This window comes from Silurus aristotelis, assembly GCF_946808225.1.
Source record: "Silurus aristotelis genome assembly, chromosome: 1".
In the NCBI taxonomy this organism is placed as follows: Eukaryota; Metazoa; Chordata; class Actinopteri; order Siluriformes; family Siluridae; genus Silurus; species Silurus aristotelis.
This window is the reverse complement of record NC_139574.1, coordinates 3440747-3466401: the sequence shown is the minus strand read 5'-3', so window position 1 is coordinate 3466401 and position 25655 is coordinate 3440747. Positions and strand designations below refer to the sequence as shown.

Genomic DNA, 25655 nt, shown 5'->3' with positions numbered 1-25655 from the left:
ATTAGAGGTTATTATAAGAATCTTATGGTTAACAAATTTTTGTCCATATAAGTCTGGAAGGACAAAGATGTTAAATTTTATTTTTCAGCTGTGGAGATGTGCAAGTTTAGCGATACTTTGCTTAAAAGACTGAATTTAAGGCTTGGTTAAGGCCAGTTACTAACAACTTATCTGTTTGTGTGTTTTTGATGTGATGCAGGTCTTCAATTTCTATCTTATGGTTTTGAAAAGTTTTTAACTTTATTTGTTGAAAACCTGGTTTTTACCTGTTATCATAATGGTATATACTGTATAACACTGGTGAATTATCTTAATGTCAAACATAGTCAACACAAAGCCAAAGTAGAATTTGGACTAAATGCATCATTTTTCGCATTTAACCTCAAATTTGATGTCCAGATGCTTCAAATTTCCTTCCTGGTTTTGTACAATGTACAATGACACACTGAGTGCTATTTCCTCTGCAGTTCTGACTTTACAAGATCGTGACATTGGCAAAGCAATGATATGCGTAATAGTCCTGTTTCATGGTTGGTGCCTGGTGAGTTGAACACAGACTTTTGAGTTTGAACTGGCATTAGCATACAATCTTTCAAAAATGGAAAAAAAGAACCAGATGAAGAAAAAATCTTAACAAGATCCTAACAAATATAATAGGGTTCTTGCACCTTTGGTGATTGGACCCCTTATCTTTCAGACTAATAACTCAAGTTAGTAGAACAAACGCACCAGCAATTTTTTTGTTTAGTGAGACATTTAGGGGTCCAAAGACTGGAGCTGCTGGAAGACTATTGATAGGAATGTCCTTTCTTTTCTTCTTCTTCTTTTTTTTTTTTTGCTGTTTCTACCTTATTCTCATTGTCTAATAGTTGGTGGTTTGGTGAGATTTGATTCAGTGATTGATATTTAGGGGTCCAAGCATTGAAGCTGCTGGAACCTTAATGATTTTGTTCGGGATATAAAAGGTTCAAGCACCAAAGGTACTGTTTCCCTATTGTAATTCTTAGGATTTGTCTTTATTTCTTTTTTCCATCTGTTTCTTGCTCTTTTCTTCTTGTTATTTTTGTCATTTTCATCTTTTCATTTTTCTTCTTCTTCTCCTTTTTGCTTCTTCTTTTCCTCTCTAACGAATCATTCAGACCAAACCGTAAGTCTCAGGCACACGACACTTGGTAACACGTAGTACACCAACCCCCCTATTCAAGCAAGTAACAAGGGCCTAAATGGTCTGATGATGGCGCTATAGTTAATCTTATTTTGTATGTGTTTTTGACTCATGTTTTAAGCCCATGAAGCTCCTGTCAAAACACTCCAGATCCACACATTGCCAGTAAGTCCACAAGGTCACACTCATCAACAGGCAAACCGACAGACATGTTAAAGACAGACCACAGTCACATCCACACACAGATACTCACAAGGTTGTTTTCCCCAGTCACAGATCACTGCCAATTACAGCGCACATGAATGACTCTGGCCTCATCAGGATTCAGTCTCGTGATGTCTCCGTAATAGCCAAAAACCCTAGACATGTCAGGAACATTGTGGTACAGATTAGTGGGAGTGGCGCTAATGGGTCGTTCTCAGATCAGACGATGGATCAACTGCCGGATTCCTCGTGAATGAATCAAATCAGTGGTTCAGAAACGTCGTTTCTCAACACACTAACCTTCACAGTTTCTCTAGCAGATGTTTCGGCTAATCACACGGAATTATGTCAATTATCGAGCTTTAGAAAGCTCACTGAGGGAGAATAGAGATTTCATATCCGGGCAATGATGTTTTCAGTTTCATTTCCCCTCTCTGCTCTAATGACAAATGTGAACTCTGAGTTATGTATTTCTACAAATGGAATGGGTTATCTGTATGAAAGTACGTGTTTTGTAAGCAACAAGTCAGCTAGCATTAGAAATCAACGAGCTTCTGGACTATTTATTTTCTCTACAGATGTGGAAAAATATGCTGCCACCCCTTTATGAAACAAAAGAACCTAGCATAGTGGTTAAGGAATTGGACTTTGGATCTGGGAGTTATGGGTTTCAGTCCCAGCCATACCAACCTGTCTGAATGGGGAATGGGGATAATGGGGGCTAGCAACCCGACCCTGTAACAAAACTACTACGAAAACGGCAAGTAAGCCACAAGGCCCATTAAAGACTAGTAACAAATTACACGTTCCACGTGTTTACATTGTACATATTGAACTAAACTGTAGTGAAAGAATTGTTTATACCCCCATTATGCTAGCTAGCTAATACTGGCTATTTGCTTCAGTACCATTAGCATCAGGTAATAGCCCCATCTAGCAAAGTGCAGCTAGCTGGAGTGTACAGCATTCCACTGTTTGTTCTTATAAACATGTCTTTTGATTTGTGTATGGCCCCACCGCTGTTTTTTTGTCATTGGTGCAGGTCTTTAGGAATATTTTTGTTCATTTGTCTCTTCCACTTCTGTGTTGATCAGTTTGTGTTAGAATATCCCCGTGTAAAGGATTGTTGTGTTCAGCATCTCACAGAGACTTTTTTTTTCATTGTTTGTATCACAGTGTTTAACCTATTTTTTTAATTTGTATTCGTTTCTTGTTTGTCAGGATTCAGATCAGGGCTCATACAAAGACACTTCAGGGTAATCCAGTGTTTTATTATCCATTTTAGGTACTTTTAGCTGTATGGGATCGTTATACCTTTGGAGGACCCATGAGCTGAACCGAGACAATGCTTTTTGACTCTGGGCAGAACGTTTCCCAGAACAGCTTGGTCGTCTCAGTTGTCATTGTGATTTCTCTGCACAGATTCGAGATTCATGCCAGATGCAGCTAAGCAGGACTAAAAACAATATCAAGTCTCCTTCAGTTTTGTTTGTCCAAAAAGCCATTCTCTTAGAATCATCGTGACCTTTTACATTTTTCACAAAACCAATGACTAATCAATTCACCATAACCACTATATCACCCCTTATATACCCCCCAAGTTTTGCTTTATTGATGTTGTTTGCTAATTGCTTGACTTTTGTCTGTTTCTCGCTGCCAATTTATGAAATAAAACCATTCCTACTCTGCACTTACATGACAATTAGTCTCAGAAACACACTGTATAACAACAAAAAGTCATTTCTTTACGTACTCTTAGATTAAGATTTGGATCTGTTTGTCTTGGCATTCATATCAATGAGCTGTTTCTTTGACCTCATCCGGCTTTAAAATTTATGTCTGTCGAGTACAAAGATGCGGTTTGAATGATCGCATATGTACTCCAGTTTACTTATTATTTGTAAGATGAAACGAATAGCGGTTGCAGAATAGCAGATCTGAGATTGTCGAGGTCTTTGGCATCCCTTCCAGCATACAAGTGTGATTATCCGTGATATATTGGAGGTCACTCAGTGCTCTGAGGATCTTCTAAACATGAGCAGCCTTAAAGGTCCATGAGGTTACTATGAAGGGTTAAGCTTAAGAACCATTCATTCATTCATTCATTTTCTCCCGCTTATCCGTAATTCGGGTCGCGGGGGCAGCAGTCTAAGCAGGCCCCCGCCTTCGACTGCTGCCCAATCCTCACAGCACCATCCCTTATGGTCCCTCCTGCAGGTGGTGATCCCACGGGAACTTAAGAACCATGGAAATGTAATTTATATTTGCTACAATGTCTCAGGGCTACAAGTGCCATAAATTGTTTTACACTCAAGTGTCCATCAGTGAAAAGTGGCGAACCTCAGCAATGATAAAACTGTAATGAATGGATATCCTGTGCCACCCAGATGAGGATGGGTTGCCTTTTTGAGTTTGGTTGCTCTCTAAGATTCTTCCTAATACCATCTCAGGGAGTTTTTTTTATCTCACCAGATTGGAGACAGGTGAAGGTGATAAGTAAGAAGGCAAGCTGTGCAAGTGTACTGAGTGTAGGAGGGAGGCATGGCTGGTGGTTCCCTGACAAGGTGTTAGAACTTAGCAAGGAATGCATATTATAAAACCAATGTTATGGTCTTAGCACCACACATCGCGATGGTATATTTTCATTCTGAGATTTATAATTTGTATTACTTTTTGTCCGGGTGTAGCAGAAAAACGTTTGCAACATGAGTTATTTCAACAAAATGCAGTACCGGCCCGTGAATTTCCCCCGAGGGCTTCAGTGGTGTCCTGAGTGAATCTATCCACCTCTTATTACTATCATTATGACGCCACAGCTATAAAAACTATCAGTATTTTTGAGAATTGCAGTAGAACAGAGTGTTGCATCACACAGGAATCTCATACAGTGAGACTGAATGGCGTAAAGCAAGAAACTCAATTAACACAATTTAACACGTCTCCTTTCAGTGCAGCCATGTACATCATCTCCAACAGAAATATTACTATTAACCTCGTAAAATGACCCTGGGGTTTCCATGCATTTTTTCTCTACGGTTTTCCTGGGGATTTGAAATGAAGGCAAATTGTGTGTTTGTGCACGCTGTCTGGCTTTTCTTAAATCTTGTAAACATCCTCATAACCAAATCGATTTATTTTCCTCCGTCAGTCAAAGCTATTAAATCCGCATGAATATATTTGATCTTGCGCAGTTTGCTACAGCTGGGCTTGCGAGCCCTGACTAGTGCTCTCTCTGACGATCCAATCAAAGGACATGAAAATGCTTAAATGTTATTGGACACCTGCTAGATGGCCCCCAGTGTCCCCGACTTACAATCTGATTGGTTAAAACAACAGCGTCGAGCAGCATAGAGTTTAATCTAAAAAAATCCATAGCTGGCCTTATGGGAGGTTCTTTTAATCCCGGCAACACATGATGTGATGGCTGAAATCTGAATGGGTAGAAATCTGAAGATATACAGACACTCAGAATCGACTTTTCTGAATAATTGAATACATAATAATTTGGCTTATAAACCACATTCTTTTTATCAGTGGTGGTGGTGCACCAAGTCCTTCTCTGCTGGTCCTGGTGCACCACCACTGATCAAAGCAGGGTGGTTTATAAACCAAATACGAAGAACATGCACTGAAAAGAAACATTAAATGAGGTGTTGTGTATTACAGGAACTTTTTTTGTAGCTCTGTTCAGCAGGTTGGATATTAGGATCGGTTTTTGTAGAAGCGTCTGACTTTGATAGCACACTTGCTCCCACTCTTGCTTTGCACTTGTTCTACACGGGCTTGTGAGACAGATAATGCATTGCACAGTGTGTAGCGACTGTTGAATTACCAGAGAGAAGGAGAGAGATGGAGAATAAACAAAGTAAATAATACAAACTGCAGGATCTATAACGTTGTAATGGCTAGTTTCGGAGGAAAAATTGACGACATAAGACAATAGAACCAGAGATAAAGAATAAGAATGATATACCATCTTTCTCTCTTTCTCTCTCTGTTGTTGGGAAGATAAGATGCATGAAGAGGTTCGGAGAAATGCAGCACACACTCAGACACACACGGTCTGTATGGACGTCTGGCTGCGCCGTTGTGCTTTAACGTCGCTGGTCCACATCCCATTTGTCAAAGCGTCATTAACGTCCGTCTCCACGCAGTTCGAGCAGAAAGCACGGCTCGCAGTAACTGTATTAAAAATGAGTGGGCCACGATGATGAATGGTCCAGGAACAGCTACAGAAAGAAAGCTTAGCGAGAAGACACAGAGTCCCTCCTCATCCGAGCCTAAATGTTAACTCGTTTAAAAGGCGTGATCATCAGTCAGGACTCGGACTACTAGCTCACTCGACCTTTACTATTTGTTTTCTCTTCCCTCTCTCTCTTTCGCTCTCTGTCTAGCTCTTAAAATGAAATGATGTGATGAATGACTGGGTAAAAGAGCTTCATCATTCTGCTCGTGTTTACTGATAGTTCACAGTTCAGAAGGTCGTTACTTTTCCAGCAGCACAACTCCAGGAGCAACATTTACAGCGTTTGGTAGACTCCATTATCCAGCTTCCAGTTATCTTCTTTACACATCTAAGCTGTGAATGGTTGAGGGCCTTGCTCAAGGGCCCTTAAGCATGATGGTGCTGGTATTTGAACTCATAATGCTCCCAACCAACTCCTTAACCACTGAGCTACCATGTTCCCTCCAATACAGGACCATTAACGAGCATATGAATGGTCAACATTAGAGACAGTGTGTTCCCCCATGAGCCCCAAGTTTAAGTTTTGGGTTTATGCAAAAATAAACAAATACAGGTCAATCCTTACCTACGATGGAGATGTGTTCTGATGACCCCATTGCCACCTGAAAATATGGTCAAGACAAGGCCTATCCTACCCAGGAGTTTTAAAGAATGGTGATCAGTATGGGGTAGTATACTGCAATTTGGTAATGATTTGTACATAATTTTAGCAAAACAGAGCAGTTCACACTACCGTAATGTATAAACTATACAGTATACAGTGAGGAAAATAAGTATTTGAACACACTGCTATTTTGCAAGTTCTCCCACTTAGAAATCATGGAGGGGTCTGAAATTGTCATCGTAGGTGCATGTCCACTGTGAGAGACATAATCTAAAAAGAAATCCAGAAATCACAATATATGAGTTTTAAACTATTTATTTGTATGATACAGCTGCAAATAAGTATTTGAACACCTGTCTATTAGCTAGAATTCTGACCCTCAAAGACCTGTTAGTCTGCCTTTAAAATGTTCACCTCCACTACATTTATTATCCTAAATTAGATGCACCTGTTTGAGGTTGTTAGCTGCATATAGACACCTGTCCACCCCATACAATCATTAAGAATCCAACTACTAACATGGCCAAGACCAAAGAGCTGTTCAAAGACACTAGAGACAAAATTGTACACCTCCACAAGGCTGGAAAGGGCTACGGGGAAATTGCCAAGCAGCTTGGTGAAAAAAGGTCCACTGTTGGAGCAATCATTAGAAAATGGAAGAAGCTAAACATGACTGTAAATCTCCCTCAGACTGGGGCTCCATGCAGGATCTCACCTCGTGGGGTCTCAATGATCCTAAGAAAGGTGAGAAATCAACCCAGAACTACACGGGAGGAGCTGGTCAATGACCTGAAAAGAGCTGGGACCACCGTTTCCAAGGTTACTGTTGGTAATACACTAAGACGTCATGGTTTGAAATCATGCATGGCACGGAAGGTTTCCCTGCTTAAACTAGCACATGTCCAGGCACGTCTTAAGTTTGCCAATGACCATTTGGATGATCCAGAGGAGTCATGGGAGAAAACTCATGTGGTCAGATGAGACCAAAATATAACTTTTGGGTCATAATTCCACTAAACGTGTTTGGAGGAAGAAGAATGATGAGTACCATCCCAAGAACACCATCCCTACTGTGAAGCATGGGGTGGTAGCATCATGCTTTGGGGGTGTTTTTCTGCACATGTGACAGGGCGACTGCACTGTATTAAGGAGAGGATGACCGGGGCCATGTATTGCGAGATTCTGGGGAACAACCTCCTTTCCTTAGTTAGAGCATTGAAGATGAGTCGAGGCTGGGTCTTCCAACATGACAATGACCCGAAGCACACAGCCAGGATAACAAGGAGTGGCTCTGTAAGAAGCATATCAACGTTCTGGCATGGCCTAGCCAGTCTCCAGACCTAAACCCAATAGAGAATCTTTGAAGGGAGCTCAAACTCCATGTTTCTCAGCGACAGGCCAGAAACCTGACTGATCTAGAGAAGATCTGTGTGGAGGAGTGGGCCAAAATCCCTCCTGCAGTGTGTGCAAACCTGGTGAAAAACTACAGGAAACGTTTGACCTCTGTAATTGCAAACAAAGGCTCCTGTACCAAATATTAACATTGACTTTCTCAGGTGTTCAAATACTTATTTGCAGCTGTATCAAACAAATAAATAGTTAAAAAATCATATATTGTGATTTCTGGAATTTTTTTTTAAGATTATGTCCCTCACAGTGGACCTGCACCTACGATGACAATTTCAGACCCCTCCATGATTTCTAAGTGGGAGAACTTGCAAAATAGCAGGGTGTTCAAATACTTATTTTCCTCACTGTATATAAACACCAATCAGGCATAACATTCTAACATTATGAGCGGTGAAGAACACTGATGATCTCTTCATCATGGCACCTGTTAGTGGGTGGATTTATTTATTAGGTAGCGTGTGAATATTTTGTCCTTAAATTTGTCGTGTTAGAAGCAGAAAATATGTGCGAGCGAACGGATTTGATCCAGTTTGACAAATTGTGACGTCTAGACGACTGGGTCAGAGCGTCCCCAAAACTGCAGCTCTTGTGGGATGTTCCTGGTCTGCAGTGGTCAGTATCTATTTAAAGGGCTGTAAGGAAAGAACAGTGGTGAAGCTGAGGCTCATTGATGCACGCGAGGAGCGAAGTCTGGTCTGCGTGGTCCTACAGACGAGCTCCTGTAGCTCAAATTAGCTGAAGAAGTTCATGCTGTTGATGCTCGACGGATTGCAACTGTGTAGCAGCAAAAGGGGAACAACACAATATGAGGCGGGTGGTCATAATGTTATGCTCGATCAGTATGTGGCAGCACGAGCAACGGTTGAGGGCGGAGCATATCCTGCTACTGTTTTCTTGCTGCGGGAAAATATTTTTAAAATGTTGTTGTTATCGTCATCATGAGATCAAAATATCCTAAGTTGAACTATTGTAATTGTGAAACTACCTGTAATATTACTGTCTTCATTGCTACTGTAGTTCACTGAAAAGATGATCACCCTCATGTCCTGCACTGGAGAGGTATGTGGGAAGTGGTAGCTCATATTTAAGACATTGGACTTCTGATCGAAAGGTTGTGAGTTTAAATGCCAGCAAAGCCAAGCTGCCGCTGCTGAGCACTTAAACGAGGCTTATCCAGTCTCCCTGGATGAGGCGTCTGCCCTAAATATAAATGTAGACTGTACGATGACGGCTATTGAATCATAAGTTATAATGCAGTTTAGCATAGAAGAATCGAAGATGTAATTATCACTATGCACTAATGACAAACAACTAGAGCAAGATAAATCACGCATTAGCAGTGTTGGCCTTTTTGCTTCCATGCAGTATTGTTTTCTATGCGGTTATTCTATTCTGGTTATGGTATCAGGTAGAAGACATGTCACAACACCGGATATCCTTTTCTTATTGCAATCAAACATACCGTTTTTTCTTTTAGCTCTTTTTGCCTCCATGGTGTAAGGTTTTAGCGTCAGGTCATGTCGACTGATACGTCAATTCATTCTGCATTTTTATTGGCTAGTTAGCAGAGCCACTGTGAGACGGACGTCTAAAATGTTTGACAGAAAATATTCTGGATATTTTAGATTGCAAAATCAGGACAGTGGTTGTCTTTGAACCTATAAAGTAGAACCACTGTTTGAGAGCCAGAAGCTAAGAACAACTGTTTCATTTTAGGGTAGGCTAGACTCGTGCTGTAAGACATGCTAGACTCGTGCTGTAAGACATGCTAGACTCGTGCTGTAAGACATGCTAGGATCGTGCTGTTAGACATGCTAGGCTCATACTGTGAGACATGCTAGGCCTGTGTTGTGAGACATGCTAGCCTCGTGCTGTGAGACATGCTAGCCTCGTGCTGTGAGACATGCTAGCCTCGTGCTGTGAGACATGCTAGATTCGTGTTGTTGGACATGCTAGCCTCGTGTTGTGAGAAAAGCTAGGCTCGTGTTGTGAGAAATGCTAGACTCGTTTTGTGAGACATGCTAGGCTCATGCTGTGAGACACACTAGCCTCGTGCTGTGAGAAATGCTGGACTCGTTTTGTGAGACATGCTAGGCTTATGTTGTTAGACATACTGGGCGTGTGTTCTGAGAAAGCGATTTAACATTGTTCCATTCGATGTCGATTTACCTCGAACAATCGATGAGCAGAAATATTACTTCTAATATTTGAATTATGAATCATGATTTATGTTTGTGTACAAGAACAAAATGATCTCAAGCTTTGTATTTTTTCCCTCTCAAACGCTTCACTGCAGCAAAAGGAAACGAGAGAAAGGACGAGTCTCGGGAGTGTGTTTGTTTCCTTCTCATTTCCAGACTAATAATTTATTGTTCGTACTATTAAAAGCTTCATTCGGGCTCGGTAGACCTGACGCAGAATTCCACGTCACACCGGAGGCTCGGAATTAAGGACCTCAGCATGGAGATTCGGATGAGTGTTTCGTTTTTGCCGCAGAGTCGAACGTCGGGGTTCGGACGGAGGGACGGATGGCGGGGAAATGACCGACTTTGCACGTGCACGTGTTCCTGACAGATAGACACCGTGTTCTCTGGCAGAGTGAGAGAACTTGAGGATGGAGATGGATGAGGAGAGAGCAGTTCAACAAGGCCAATTGTGAATGACAGGCGTGCATTGAGTGTGCAGAAGTGTGTGTGTGTGTGTGTGTGTGTGTGTGTGTGTGTGTGTGTGTGTGTGTGTGTGTGTTTAGCTGGAAGAGAGTGATGACGGATGGACAGATGATGAACTCTGAGTGTATTTGTCCTATAACGTACATTTACATCAGCTAACACCACTTCTAATCCCCCACTCTCTTTCTCTCTCTCTCTCTCTCTCTCTCTCTCTCTCTCTCTCTCTCTCTCTCTCTCTCTCTCTCTCTCTCTCACACACACTCTCTCTCTATCTCTCTTCATCTATCCATCTTTCCGTTGCGGTAATCATGGATCCACCTGAACCGTTTGCTTTTGTTCTGTGCCGTGATGTGCCTCGCATTTCAACACCACCTCCGAACGATAGATCAAAGACAGGAGAGAGCGATCAGGTGCACTGTGGGAGGTGAAAGAGAGAAAGAAAAAGAGAGAAAAAAAAGCGAGGGCATATAAAGTGCAGTCTTTTTCTCTTTCTCTTTGCGAGGTGGCCGAGCCCCGCGAGTCCTCACATTCCACACCGACACACATTTCCTGTTAAATTAGGACTGCAGGAATTGAAGGCAGAGCGAGAGTCGGAGCTCATCTGTCTTTTAGCCGCCGAGTGTCACCAGGGAATCAGACGCTTCCACCACTGCAGCTTTTACAGCCAGGAAGCTCCGGATATGACTCGGATAAATCAGTGCCTTACCCGGAGTTCCAAAGAGAAAGAGCGGTACAGATAGAAAAAGAAAGAAAGGGAGGGGTAGAGAAGCAAATAAATGAGAGGAGATAGAGAAAAGTATAAAGAAAGAGAGACAGAAGGACAGAAGAAAAGAGATACGTTGAGAAGGACACAGACAAAAGTACTAAGTCACAAGAAGACATGAAATGCAAGAACAGCCCCAAGTAGAGTCACAAATGAGTGACATTCAAAAGTATTGGAACAAACACTCCTTTGGGAAAAGATAATTTTTATCAACAGTCTGGTTTTTTGGTGAAATAAACACGAAGATAAAAATGTTATGAAAATATAATATTTTAGTGACGTTATTAGTTTTCTTTTGTTCCAAGAATGTTCTCTTAAAAGGCACGATGACATTCTTTGGTAGAACATGTGAAAAATGTGTACCAAGCTAAAAATCTTTAGTTCTGAAAGTGTTAGAATAACATTAATAACATTAACAGGCAACGTTCTAGTTATGTTTTTAGCGGGTAGTTTTATTTTTGTTCCCAGAATGTTGATAACATTCTTTAAGCATTGTAAAAAAGTGCGGTGATAAGATGTGTAGTGATTGTTATCCTTAATGTTCTTGTTCTTTTTTAATGTAAAGGTTAAAAGTCTTTTTTATTTTTGTTTTTTCAGAATGTTCTGTTAATTGATAGGATAACATTTTCTTCCTGAGCCTCTTTTTACTTTTATTGGAGAAGGTTTTTAGACTGGTATGTGAGGGTGGTGCAGGACATGTATGAGGACAGTGTGACAGCAGTGAAGTGTGCAGTAGGAATGACAGACTGCTTTAAGGTGGAGGTTGGACTGCATCAAGGATCGGCTCTGAGCCCTTTTCTGAAGCTAAAGTAAAGAAGTTTGGGCTCCGACATGTTCTTCAGTAAAAAGTGATTATTATTACCCATGTCATGCTGGTAACTGGACGCCACATCATATTAATATACTAATATAAACACATTTCAAATGTTCTTTTCTAATTAATGTGTCCAGGCTGAAGATCCACCATATAGAACACAAGCAGAGAAAAGATGATGATGATCAGGAATGTCTCTGTTCTCTGTTCATAGTTATCTTCATAAACTAGTCTTCGTCTGTGGTGTGTGAGAGACAGGAAATTATTCACCAGTGGAAGCTGAAAAATTCACGCAATGACAGGAAACAGGTTGATGAGAAGAAAAAGTATTGATCGTGTCACCAAAAAGATTTAAACTAAATTAACGAGTCTGTTTTAAAAATGTAAGAAGTAGAAAGTTAGAAAGAGACAGAGAATAATTGAGAGAGAGAAAGGAGGCAAAGAGAGAGAGAGAGAGAGAGAGAGAGAGAGAGAGAGAGAGGAGCAAACTGAGTGATATCAAAATAATAAGGGAGACAGCAAGAAACAGAAAGACAGAAGAAAAGATAAAGAGAAAAAGACACTGAGTGATAGAGTGGTAGACAATGATAGGCAGAAAGGTGAGGCAGAGAGACAGAAAAACAGAGTGATACCAAGATCGAGAGAAAGACAGAGACACAAAGAAGCAAGAGCGACAGAACAAGAGACGGAGAAAGAGTGAGACAAAAAAAAAAAGAGAAAGAGAGTGGGACAGTGAGAGAAAGAAGGAAACAGATCAAAAGAGACTGAGTGATAGGCAAGTGATGAGAGGCGGAGAGACAGGAAAAGGGAAGGAGGGATACGGGGACACAAACAAGCGAGAGCAACAAAAAAAAGAGGAAGAGTGACAGAAAAGAGTGAGTGTTTCGGGGTGAAAGAATGAGACTGAAGCAGTAAAAGAAATATTAATTTCAAATTAATTAACAAACAGGGGGACAGGGAAAGAGAAATAGAGTGAGAGAGTAAAAAAAAAAAAAAAAAAAGAGAATGCTGGGCAGAAATGGGAGGCAGATCAACAGGGAAAGGGATGAAGGGAGACAGGTACACAAAGAAACGAGAACAAGAAACGGAGAGAAAAAGAGAGAGGGGTCACTCATTAGATTCCTTCAATAAACCATTATTTTGCATTACATGGGAAAGCACAAAGTGGATAGACAGAATAATGTGTATTGAAAAACAAAAAAGCAGTAGAAATACAATTCTGTAAGTGTTGTTTCTTTCTTCCCTCCTTCCTTTTTTTCTTCCTTTTTTATATCAGGCTTTAAATCTTCTGCATCTCACAGTGCATTGCAGCTCCTCCTGTGCTTAGAGCTGACAGAATCCTGGCATTCAGTCACACCATCTACAAAATAGAATGGTATTCGGACGTATGGAGTCTGGATTCCGCTGACGCTGAGAGCGTTTTCCCTCCTGCCTTTTATTTCCTTTCCTTGTAAAACAAGACAGCTGTTTTTAGTAAAACAACAGGTGTTTTGCTTCGAACCATTCTTCAGCCCGTATACATCCAGATGTTCGGACTCTCAGCCCTCCGAGGCAAACGGTTTCCTCACTCATTCCTCATGCAAGCAGGTGGTTTGGAGTACATAATCCAAGCCTCACGATATAAAAATGCGCGATAAATCCAAAAAGTATTGGGACATCCATCATTCCGTGTCATACGTGGTTCTTCTCCAAGCTGTTAGCACAAAGTTGGAGGCATGCACTTGTACAGGACAGCTTTAGCATGAAATGTTCCCTCCACTTAAACTAGAAGACCCAAACCTAGTCCAGCATGACAATATGTTCCCCTGTGCATTAAGGCAGCTCCATGATGATATGCTTTACATGGGTTGAAGTGGAAGATCTCCTGCTATAGATCTCCAAACCCACTAAACCACCTATTTGGGATGAATTGGAAAGCCATCCCAGGCCTCCTCACCTCACCGACATTATAAACACCTGTGTAGCTGATTGAGCACAAATCTTCACAAAATCTTCCATAAGACCAAATCGGGACTAAATGTTGACCCCAAACAAAACAGACAATCTCATGATCAGGTGTCCACCAACTTTTTCCTCCTATATCGTCTAATTCACAGGGTTTACATTTAATTTGGTCATATTTATTTAACTAATTAAGGCCTTGATCAGGGGCCCAGGAGTGGCAGCTTGGTGTGGTAGGGATTTGAACCCACACCCTTTGAACTTTGGGATTTGAACTCACACCCTGCCAAAGTCCAATATCCTCAACCACTACCAGGATTATTGCCTATAGTTCATTACGAGCACTACGTCTCCCATTAACACCAGCACCTCACATGACCAGATGTCCCTGATTACTTATACCTGTTTACTGTCACCCCCAATTAACACCCTGATTTACCTCTCAACTCGGACCACACACTTTGTTTTACGTCTGCCCTTCAAGGTTGTTATCTGTGATCATGAAGTTATGGGTTTCGTTCATTCAGCGTCATTCGTTTTTTTTTTTACATTTGCTTTCATAGTAAATTAGCTGCCCTCACGTCTGTTTCTGCTCGTATCACATGACAGTAATCTGATTACTTTCTGGAAGCCTTCAAGGTCAAGTGTGTAAATCAGACTCACAAAACGATCTGGGTTTAAATGGATTTATTATTTTTGCATTCTGATTTAAATTTTTTTTTTTTCAATTTCTTATTCATTTAAAAGTTTGATTCATTAAAAAGATATATATATATATATATATATATATATATATATATATATATATATATATAAATCTGCATTTTATTTGTATGCGTCAAAGATTCACGCTTCACTCCATTTAAGGCAGAGTGTTGCACGTGCCTAGACATAACGCTAGCTAGCAGCATGTTATATCTCAACTTTGTCTCATCATTAGTTCAAGTTCATGTGCATTCATTCTCAGGGGTCTATGTGTGTGTATATATATATATATATATATATATACTGTATATATCGATCAGGCATAACATTATGACCACCTGCCTAATATTGTGTTGGTCTCCTTTTAGTCAAGTCAAGAGGCTTTTATTGTCATTTCTACTGTACACAGTGGGACACAGTACACAGTAAAAACGAGACAGCGTTCCTCCGGAACCCTGGTGCTACACTAAACAGAGAAGCTGCTAAAACAGTTCTGACCCATTGATCATAAACGACATGAACTTCTTCAGCAGTTTGAGCTACAGGAGCTCGTCTGTTGGATCGGACCACACGGACCAGCCTTCACTCCTCACGTGCATCAATGATCCTCGGCTGCCCACGACCCTGTCACCGGTTCACCACTCTTCCTTCCTTGGAGCACTTTTGATAGATTCTCACCACTGCAGACCAGGAACACACCACAAGAGCTGCAGTTTTAGAGATGCTCCGACTCAGTCATCTAGACGTCACAATTTGCTTAAACTTACTCAAATCCTAACGCTCTCCCATTTTTCCTGCTTCTAACATAAACTTTGGGGACAAAATGTTCACCTGCTGCCTGATAAATGAAGACACCTAATAACAGGTGCCATGATGAAGAGATCATCAGTGTTCTTCACTTCACCGTAATGTTATAATGTTATATTGTAATGCCCGATCAGTGTATATACCCCTTAGTTTCCGTCTCGTCAATGCAAAGTAACTAATTTAGTGTCACTATTCATTATCAAGTCGTTTATGTTCATGTTTGATGCATCTCCGGTTTTCTGATCTCATTTCTTTTACACATTTTTCATCCTCAGATTTGCCCATGTTCTGTTCTTTGCTAATTGCCGACCTTGCCTGGTTTTTTTTTTCACTTGCTGAATTGGTTTGTAAGAAAGAAAGTATGCCTTTAAATTTCCTGAAACAATGTCTAAAAGTACTAGGAAAAAATTAATTACTGTCACACACAACATTAAAACCTTGTCGACACCAAACACCATGCACGTGAACAATGAGTTATTTTAAAGTAAGTTTGAATCAAAAGTCGGAAACTTTTTTTACACCGTTTTTACCCATTGACCTGAAGGGGGTGGGACGTTCCCTTATTGAATTTGTGGCATTTGGCAGATGCCCCCTTATCTAAAGTGACTAACAAAGTGCTTTGAAGTCTCCATCAATAAATACATTCTGATGCTGATTCATTAGGACAAAGACTGAGAATGCCATCGGTCTCAACCTCTGCTGTGAGAGAAAATAGTTTATTTAGGTACCGCTGGAGGAGATAGTTCTTTAGATGTTGTTTGACTCAGCTGTTCAAAGATCAAGTGGAAGTTCATTCCACCACCTTGGTACCAGAACAAACAAAAAAATTTTAACTTGTTTCCATGTACCCTGAGATATGGTGTGAGCAGTCGAGTGGTGATTGAGAATTGGAAGCATCATGCAACAGTGGTGGAGGATGGAGGGATCACTGGTGCAGTGGTGGAGGATGGAGGGATAAGGGGTGGAGGATGGAGAGATGAGTGGTGCAATTGTAAAGGATGGAGGAATCAGTGGTGCAGAGGTCAAGGATGGAGGGATTGGCAAAGCAGCAGTAAAGTTGGAGGAAATGTGGTGCAGTGTGGGGTGAAATTAGTGCTGTGAGGTAGAGGGGTGTTGGTCCATTTTTGGATTTGTGGACAAACATCAATGTTGTAATTTAGATGTAGCAGCTACAGGAAACCAATGTAGCGACTTTTATCCTTGATACCAGGGATGGACTTGTTCAGGCTCTCTACATATTTGCCCTTGTTTTTATTGGACTTTGTGCTCTGCCTCCTGACCTTTGCTAAACAAGCTCGCTGCCCTCTCCATTTCGTAAACCTGCTAGACTAAGTCTTTCGCCCTCTCTGTCCCCTGACACTGCTAGACCTGGCTCTCCATTCTCTTTGCCCCTTACCTTGCTAGATGCAACTCTTTGCCTCTGACCCTGATAGACTTGGCTCTCTTCCCCTTATTACCCTCTGACCCTGCTAGACCAGACTCTCAATTCTACCTGCCACCTACTTTGCTAGACCCGACTGACCACCTCTAATTCTGCTAGTCATGGCTTTCCTCCCTCGTTGCCCCATGACCCTGCTAGACCAATCTTCCTAATTGCCCTGTGCTCTATGTGGGCAGATAAACTTCTTTTTCCAATTGTGTCCCTGCTCTTGAAGCACATGAGGCTCCAGTGCTGGTGTCCAGCATGTACCATGCCATGCTCTTAGCATGATAACTATTATGGGCTCATTCAGAATCATTAGCTCTGAGTGCGCTTCACTTTGAGTACACTTTAGTGGAACCTCTCACCCTGCTCACTATTTTAATGAAGTGGGATCGCTCCTGAACTGGATCTTCATTAGGGATCAACAGAGGAATATTTGGCATCATGTGTTTTTGTTAAAGCAATCAGCTGAATCACAAGTGATGCTGGCACAGTGGTTTCACATCCAACAATCTTTCTTATGGCAGTGACACTTAGAACACTTATACACTATACAGACATAAGTATTAATAAATATGTGTAATACAAGTCTGTAATATATATCTGGTTATTCTTCAAACTCTTTCCACAATGTTGGATGCACACAAATGTAAAGGCCATCTTTGGATGCAGGAGCATGAAATTTTGCCCCTACTTGAACTAGGTGGTTTGGAGTGGAAGATCTACTGTTGTAGAGCTCTGGTCTTAAACCTATTGGGATGAATGTGAATGCTGACTGCACCTCAGGCCCCCTCACTTCACCTACATCAGTACCTGACTTCACTAACACCTTTACAAAGAGAGACATATTGTATGTGTGTATTGAAAACATGTTCGGGTAATTATAAGTATTGGTGTCAGTTCTCCTGACAGGGTTCAAACCACAGGAGGGCAAAAACAGAGTAGAACACTGCTGGGTAATTTATAATTAATCATCCCCACACACAGAGGGGTTAAACACCTTCTCCAAGACTAGTTTAATGAACTAGGAAAAGAAACAGAGTGTAAAATATTTTTGTAAGGCAGACTATAAAAAGGCTAGTCAGAGATAAGGGGCTACAGGTGAGAATAATTAACAACCATTGCAACAATGAGAACCATATATTCCAATATAAGGAAGATCATGAAATAAACATATATAAATAATGGAGGTAGTTTAATTTACATGGTTCATGATCGGGGTTTTACAGACTAGCATAGGAATCTGTCTGTCTGTCCGTCCGTCTGTCTGTCTGTCCGTCCATCCGTCTGTCCAACCACTCACAAACCTACATATTTATCTGTCTATCTATTAATTTATACCAGCCAACCAACCACTCATCTATCTATCTATCTATCAATCAATCAATCAATCAATCAATCAATCAATCAATCAATCAATCAATCAATCAATCAGTCTGTCTGTCTGTCTGTCTGTCTGTCTGTCTGTCTGTCTGTCTGTCTGTTTAATTTATACCAACTACTCATCTATCTATCTATCTATCTATCTATCTATCTATCTATCTATCTATCTATCTATCTATCTATCTATCTATCTATCTATCTATCTATCTATCTATCTATCTATCTATTTGAGTGGGTAGAGATGTCTGTCATTGATTTCAGTACCCAATCTCTCTCTCTCTCTCTCTCTCTCTCTCTCTCTCTCTCTCTCTCTCTCTCTCTCTCTCTCTCTCTCTCTCTCTCTCTCTCTCTTTCTCTCTCTCTCTCTCCCACTTTTTCCTTCTTTCACTCTCTCTTTCCCCCTCTGTGTGTCTGCTGCTTTTGTAGATGGCAGGAAAATTTGCTCTGTTCTTTTTCACTTCTTTGATATTCAGAGCAGCCTCACATGGCCTTGACTCCACCTAGCTTAAAAAACTACACTGATTAGCATAACATCATATTGCAGAGGCACAGAAGTGGAGCGTTTATCATCGATGAGTGCATTTCTTTCTTATTCACAACTTTATCCTATCACACATACTTTCTCCAGAACCTCCTACAGACTCCAGGGAGAGTTCTCCGAATGTAGCCCAGAATTCAGATACCAGAGATTTCAGACATTTCCTGGTAATCATTACATCAGGTACTAAAATGATTGCCAATGTCTGTTGTTGGCCATAAGACTGGGGACCAAATGAAACATTTCAGAGAAATGCAAATCACGATGTTTAATGGAAATCATGAACTTTATGCTATTGCCAGTGGGAGTCTAGCTTTGCAGCAGCAGTAATGAGATGATGAACAGATGTGACAGTCAGTGAGACTAATGCAATGCGCAACACACAAAATCCGTACATTTATTTATTTATTTGTATGTATTCTCTTGTATATGGCTGTTCATTCATCAATCGTCCAGACATTTTATTAGTTATTACAAATTAAAAGACCAGTCGTACCTCAGTAGTTAAATCTGTTGGGCCCTTCAGCAAGGCCCTCTGCTCCTGGAAGACTGTACCATCACGGATCCTGTGCTTTGAGCCTCCTAACATCTCTGGAGTATGCAGAGGACGAATTTAATTGTCCTGTAATGTATATCTGACAAGTAAAAGTGTTTTTTTTTTCTTTTTTTTTTCGAATGATGTACTACCCTAAAAAATGGCTTAATTTGATTTTATTGACATGCTGAAGGAGCAGGACTGAGCAGTCCAAGGGCACCAAATTCTCATTTCTACCACTGCTCGGGAGATGATTCCAACTCAGATGTGTATTTGCATAATTCTCTGGTTTGTTTGATTGCTTTGATTGTTGCTTTGAATGGATAATGGTGCACTCAACTAAAGCTAATAGATACTAGTGTGTTATCCCAAGCATGACATCATGTACTGTATAATTTTGTGTTTGTGTAGACAATCGGGCCAAAGGAGGGTTGGCAGGTGTACAGCTCAGCTCAGGATGCAGACGGTCGCTGTATCTGCACTGTAGTGGCCCCCGAGCAAAACCTTTGTTCCAGAGACGCCAAGAGTAGACAGTTACGCCAACTACTGGAGAAGGTACATCATACATCATATACTTTTCACACACTTCACTTAGACATATACAGGCAGATTGTAATGCTGTATGAAGCTTTCAGTTTTGCCAAAAGAGATGAATTCTGTTGGTGTTCTAATATCACAAACAAATTGGATGCTCAACTCACGCTGAGTTAATATTTGCGGTTGCAAAAAGTGGAAATGAAAAATGCAGATTCCTGCTACTCCGGATTGGTGGAAAGTAGAACAACACAACATATAAGGAAGCGAAGTAAATGCAAATGTGTTTGAATCAATTTAAACCATCTGGCTTGCAATGTACTGGGGTCTCCTGGGTCCGATTTGCTCTTGCTGATGAGACGCTGGGACTACACCGGAACTAAATCGGAAAAAGAAATGATCAGGGACTATATTGTTTTGGTAATCCAAATGTCTGTGGGGGAGGGAATGTAAAAAAAAATGCGAGGTTGAGTTTTGTTCAGTGAAAAAACTATGAAAATGCACAGGTACAAAAAAATGACTGCTGGGAGTAGATGTTCGTCCACACTTGGTCATTTGTCTCTTCTACACCACCTGAAGTAGAAATGAGGAATCCTCTGGAATAAACAGCTGGGTTCAAGTTCCAGAAATCCAGTGTTCTGTCAAGCTGATGAATTGATATATGGCCTTCTTGGCAGGAAACTGGCTATGCATTTAAATGTTCACATTTGGCTCATGGTGTGTATCTAGAGGCATTAGGCCATTGTAAACAACCCAATAGTGGCTGCTTGGCCAGACTTGGGATTTCAACCTTCCAGTGATTATCTCAAACTTCAATCGTTACCGACAACCATATTCCTTACAGACAACAGCCTCAGGTACAGTATCAATATTAAGAGTCGACTGATTGATCGTCCGGCTGAAGCATTTGTTTTTTATAATTGGCAACAACGGATTGTGCTGCAAATTAGGCCGATTAATACGCAGGCGCATCTGCAAGCAGCTAATCGTTATTGTGGATCGCGTGGCGCTGCCTCTTGCGCCATGCAGACTGCATAACCTCTGCCTGCTAATTTTTTGAAGAGAACTACATGGTAGCATCCCGAAAAACAAGGTAAGGTAGGGACACACCAAACAAACACCAAAGAACTAGCTATGAGGAAAGCCAACTGTGGCGTCGCCTCACATTGCCTGAGTCGGGGCAAAAAAATGTGCATGTGGCCGAAAAGATTAGCGCGTATGAGAACATAGCTTTCCCTTACCAGCAGGTGGCAGTAATTTGTATTTGGCATTCAAACAGGGAACCCAGAAGAGCTAGAACTGTGAATATATAAAGCGAGAAGCGTTTACACCTGCCGTGATCATTATTAATGGATTTGTTAGTTTTTTGACTAACGAATGACAAGTGTCTGTGTGTACTCCGTCATTCGCTTAGCTGATTAGCCTCTTTAGTTAAGCTAAATAGTTCTCTTTCTTACGACGAGCTCCGCCACCTATTCAGTATGCAGAATCGGCCAAAAAAAAAGATGACGCCGTCCAACAAGAGTGAACGCTTCGGAAAAACTAAAGCTGACTGATGCTCAAAAAACACCTGACATTATATATCAGCCATCGGCTGCCCTGAATTTTAAATATCTGCATCTTCCAAAGAAAAACCCATGTCGGTCAACCTTTATTCAACTTGCATAAAGCTGGTACATCATCCTAGAAAGTGACTACAGATAGCTTGGTGCAATCATCTGCTCACCCTCGTCTCACCTGACTACAGAGGATGAAACTCCACCACCACTGATACGATCCCACAATCATCCACGACCAGTAAGTACTTGTTGCAGAAGCAGCTTCTGGAAAATCACTGCCAGACCAAGGGGACAGCTCGAGTGAAAGCATGGATATCAAAGTGCAGTCATGCTAAACTGGCCGAGATCCAAAAGCCATGCAATTTACTTTCAAAAGCGACGCATTAAAGGCTTTAGGGAAGATAGAAATGAGTTCTGCAATCAGCAATAAAATGTTAGAAATCCATAGTGTCATGTTGGGGGTGAAAAGATCACCACTAAAAGCAGGAATTCGATCATGTCTTTACGAGCCTTGTGTGCCCTGATAGCTGCAAATTATATTCAATTGGATGAAGAAAAATGTTATTAGAAATGTGGCATTACTTTTAGAAGGGAATTTTTGGTGGAACTTTATGGGGGGGGGGGGGTCTCATTAAATCTATTCAGCATTCACACAATAACACACTCATTGTTATTGTGTTAAATAACAATAATTGAAAGAGAGATAGAAAACACCATTTGCATCTCTTCCAAAGAGCAAGCATGGATAACAAAAGTTTTACTTTTCTATTGATTCTATTGTTTGTCCCATTTTTTTGTTTAATTGGGTGATGTTTGTTCTGTCTATTTAATTCTGATTTGTACAAAAAACATGCTTCTCCAAATGCATTTTGGAAAGAAAAAAAAACATAAAAAAAACAGTGATTGCAAAAGTAATCTACTCATTTGTCTTCTCAACACGTCACTAAAATAGACTTAAATAAATTAGCCTCAGTGCACACGACATGTGAGGGGAGATTTACTCCATGTAATCTCCAACAGGGAAATGGTACCTCAGTGTTTAAGACTTCTGATGGCAAGGTTGTGAGTTTTCAATCCCAGCACCAACAAACTGCCCCTGCTGGGTGCTTGAGCAAGACCCCTTAACCCTCAACTGTAGTTTTTGCATTTGTAAATCCAATAAATAAGATGATTTGATAGATTGATTAGTGGTGATGGTTTAGCCCTGCTAGTTTATCTACATCAGCTAATAGTGACCCTAGTTGAGGTTGCAGTTGCGGTTGAATGCCAGAGGTTCTGGGTTACTGATGAGAAGGTCAGGGGTTTAAGCAGTAGCACTAGAAACCTGTTGGGCCCTTGAGTGGTGCAGTCTGCCCCTGGGACAGTGTACAACCCCCAAGTCTACAAAAGCTGGTATGCGGAAATGCAATGATTTGCAACAGAATACAATAATGTACAACTCTTACAAAATTATATTTGATTCACAATGGAAGAGAGTAAACATTTCAAATGTTGAAACTCGGCAAATGTTCTATTGTAAACAAAAGGCACAATTTTAAAATTGTTTTCGATTGTTAAAAGGTTTGTCCAGTTTAGCACTGAGCTAGCGATTAGCATGCATGTGCAAGATGCTCCATTGTCCTAGACTACAGACTCTCAGATACCAAAGATGAACAAAATCCCAAACTAGCAACCGCAGGTGATTCCACACATCTATTCCCCTGGAGCATTAATTGCTCTAACGGCACATCGCTGTTACTGTCGTGCTAGACCTTTTTACTATAAAGCCACGGTTGGTTTCACCAGGCAAGGTGCCATGCAGCATTCTCCAAAGAGCCATATTTAGCAACTGAACTCAATACAAATCTTAAGGAATTGGAAATCTTTGTTATTTCATTTCCTAGATCACCATCCTGCAGTTCGCTAGCAGTCATTTTTACCCAAAGTAATGGGAGATTAGAAATCTTCTTGAAAATCTCACCATCACGGAAGAGCAGAACATCAGCAATGCTAAAGCAATGCTATGACAGGTCATCCAAATCACTTTCGCAGCGCCAACCTGCCGAGTGTCAGAATTCAACAGAATTGGGAGCCATGAGCTGTCTGGCAGCCAGAACACATTCATCAGAAGAGAATCAGGTGTGTCGCTGAAATGGTTGACACACAACACAATAGAGCAGGTGACAACTCAGTGTGAAAAGGAAACGAAGCTGACGTAAAAACACATTACTGTACAAAGACTACAACACCGAGAGCAGAAAAGCCAGACCAGACCACTTCCCCTCAGCGTGTGCAGGTGTAATGACTGTCGACTGAGTGCGTTTGTTACCAGCATGTTGATAAAAGTGATTTATATTGCTGACATTTTGGTGTTCGATTCTTTCAGGTCAAACGTTCTTCACAAACCCCAAACGATCTTTCATTCATCAGTTCTCAAAATCACAGATACAGTTATGAAGCAGGTATAAATGTGCAAATGTTGGAATTGTTTACGGCAAAGGAGGTGGTGGCTTGTGGGTAAGGCATTAGACTTTGTGTCAGAGATCAAATCCCAGTAACATCAAGCTGTCACTTCTGGGCCCCTGAAACAAGGCCCTTAACCCTTTGCTGCTCAGTTGTATGATTAAAATAAATGTAAGTCGCTTTAGATTGTCATCTAAGAAATGGCATAAATGTAAATGCAAAGGCTCAGCTGAATTATTAGCAGACTTTAGCCAATGCCTAGCTTTAGGAAGATGTCTTTCTAGATTCATGGTTTAGTTCAGTTTTGCAGACTTGGCAACATTTAAAATAACTGTACCATGAATGTCTTTTGTAATTTTAAATATATGCACTTTACTTCCTGTCAGCTCAGGGCTTCAAGGTGTCTGTATGCTGGTATTACTGCTACAAGTCCGTACTTTACTGTATGTGCGATAGAGGTATTGGTAAGCACTGAGTTCAAAGCCTCTTTACTGGGACTTGTAGGTATAAAGGTCACACCATTTTTACTAGGGGATGGTTGTTATAAAGGTCACACCGGGGCTGCACAATTCTCAATTCTCTGAACTCTTAATAATTATTAGTACATAATTATAACTTTCTTATGCCTAATTTTTACTATTTTTTTATTGTTTATTTTCTCATTACTGTTTAATATTGTTTATTGTTCAATGTTTGCTGTAGTTGTTGTAGTTTGCTTGTAGCTTCACTTACAAATTTTATTGTACACACTGTCACTGACGTGTAAATATGACAAATAAACTTTAAACGCTTTACTGGGTTTAGTGGCCTAAAGGCAATGCCACCTTCACTTGGACTGGTAGGCATAGAGGACATGGCTTCTTTAGGTGGACGCATAGTCAATTTTATGGCCCATGGCCTCTTTAGAGGGAGTGATAAGCATAGGGGTCCCACTGATTTCACTAGAAATTGTGGGCATAAAAGGACACACTAGCATCACTGGGACTGGTGGGCATAGAAGTCAAGCCCCCTTCACTGGGACTGGTGGGCATAAAAGTCACACCAGCATCATTGGGACTGGTAGGCATATACTTCACGCCCTCTTCACTGGGACTGGTGGGCATAGAAGCCAAGCCCCCCTCACTGGGACTGGTGGCCATAAAAGTTACACCACCATCACTGGGACTGGTAGGCATAGACTTCAAGCCCTCTTCAGTGGGACTGGCATAAAAGCCATGACTTCTTTATGTGTCCTGGTAGTTATAAAGGCCATGTCTCCTTTACTAGGAGTGGTAGGCATAGAGGTCCCACTAACTGCACTGGGACTGGTGGGCATAGAAACCAAGCCCTCTTCATTGGGACCCATAGGTAAAAATGTCACGTCTTCTTTACTGGAACTCAAAAAACATAGAGATGCCCACCTCACTAGGACTGCTTGTCAAAGAAGTCATACCCTCTTTCCTGGGATGGGTAGGCACAGAGGCCACTCCCTCTTCACTGGAATTGGCAGGTAAAGAGTTGGTAGCTTAGCGCTTAAGGCATTGGTCTTTGGATCCAAAGGTCATGAGTTCAAATCCCATTCACACCAAGCTGCCATTCCTGGGCCCCTAAGCAAACCCCCTCAACCCCCATAGCTGCTCAGTTGTATGGATGAGATTAATGATAATATGGCCTCTTGATAAAGGAATCGGCCAAATGCTGTTAATGTATAGAAGTCACAACCTCTGTAGAAGAACTGATGGCTACAGAGCCCATGCTGCTTGGTCAGTGGAATTTGTTCTACACCATTAGATTCAGAACACTTTGTATCTGCATTAATGTTTAAAACCATGTGCTTAATTCAGCGGATCAGCAGAAAATGCTAACATTAGCACTGATTTATTAACAGTTCCATAGATTTATTGCCTCTGAATTGGCCCTTCTTCTAATTTATA

General features: G+C 41.0%; 1 protein-coding gene across 1 annotated transcript in view; it reads left to right on the top strand.

Moving 5' to 3' along the window:
- The window catches only part of olfm3a (olfactomedin 3a), a 52459-nt gene that overhangs the window by 12885 nt on the left and 13919 nt on the right, over positions 1-25655 (top strand). The window contains exon 2 of the mRNA XM_083547251.1: positions 19619-19762. Within this exon, the coding sequence (XP_083403377.1) occupies positions 19619-19762 (144 nt within the window). The remainder of the gene's footprint in view (positions 1-19618; positions 19763-25655) is intronic.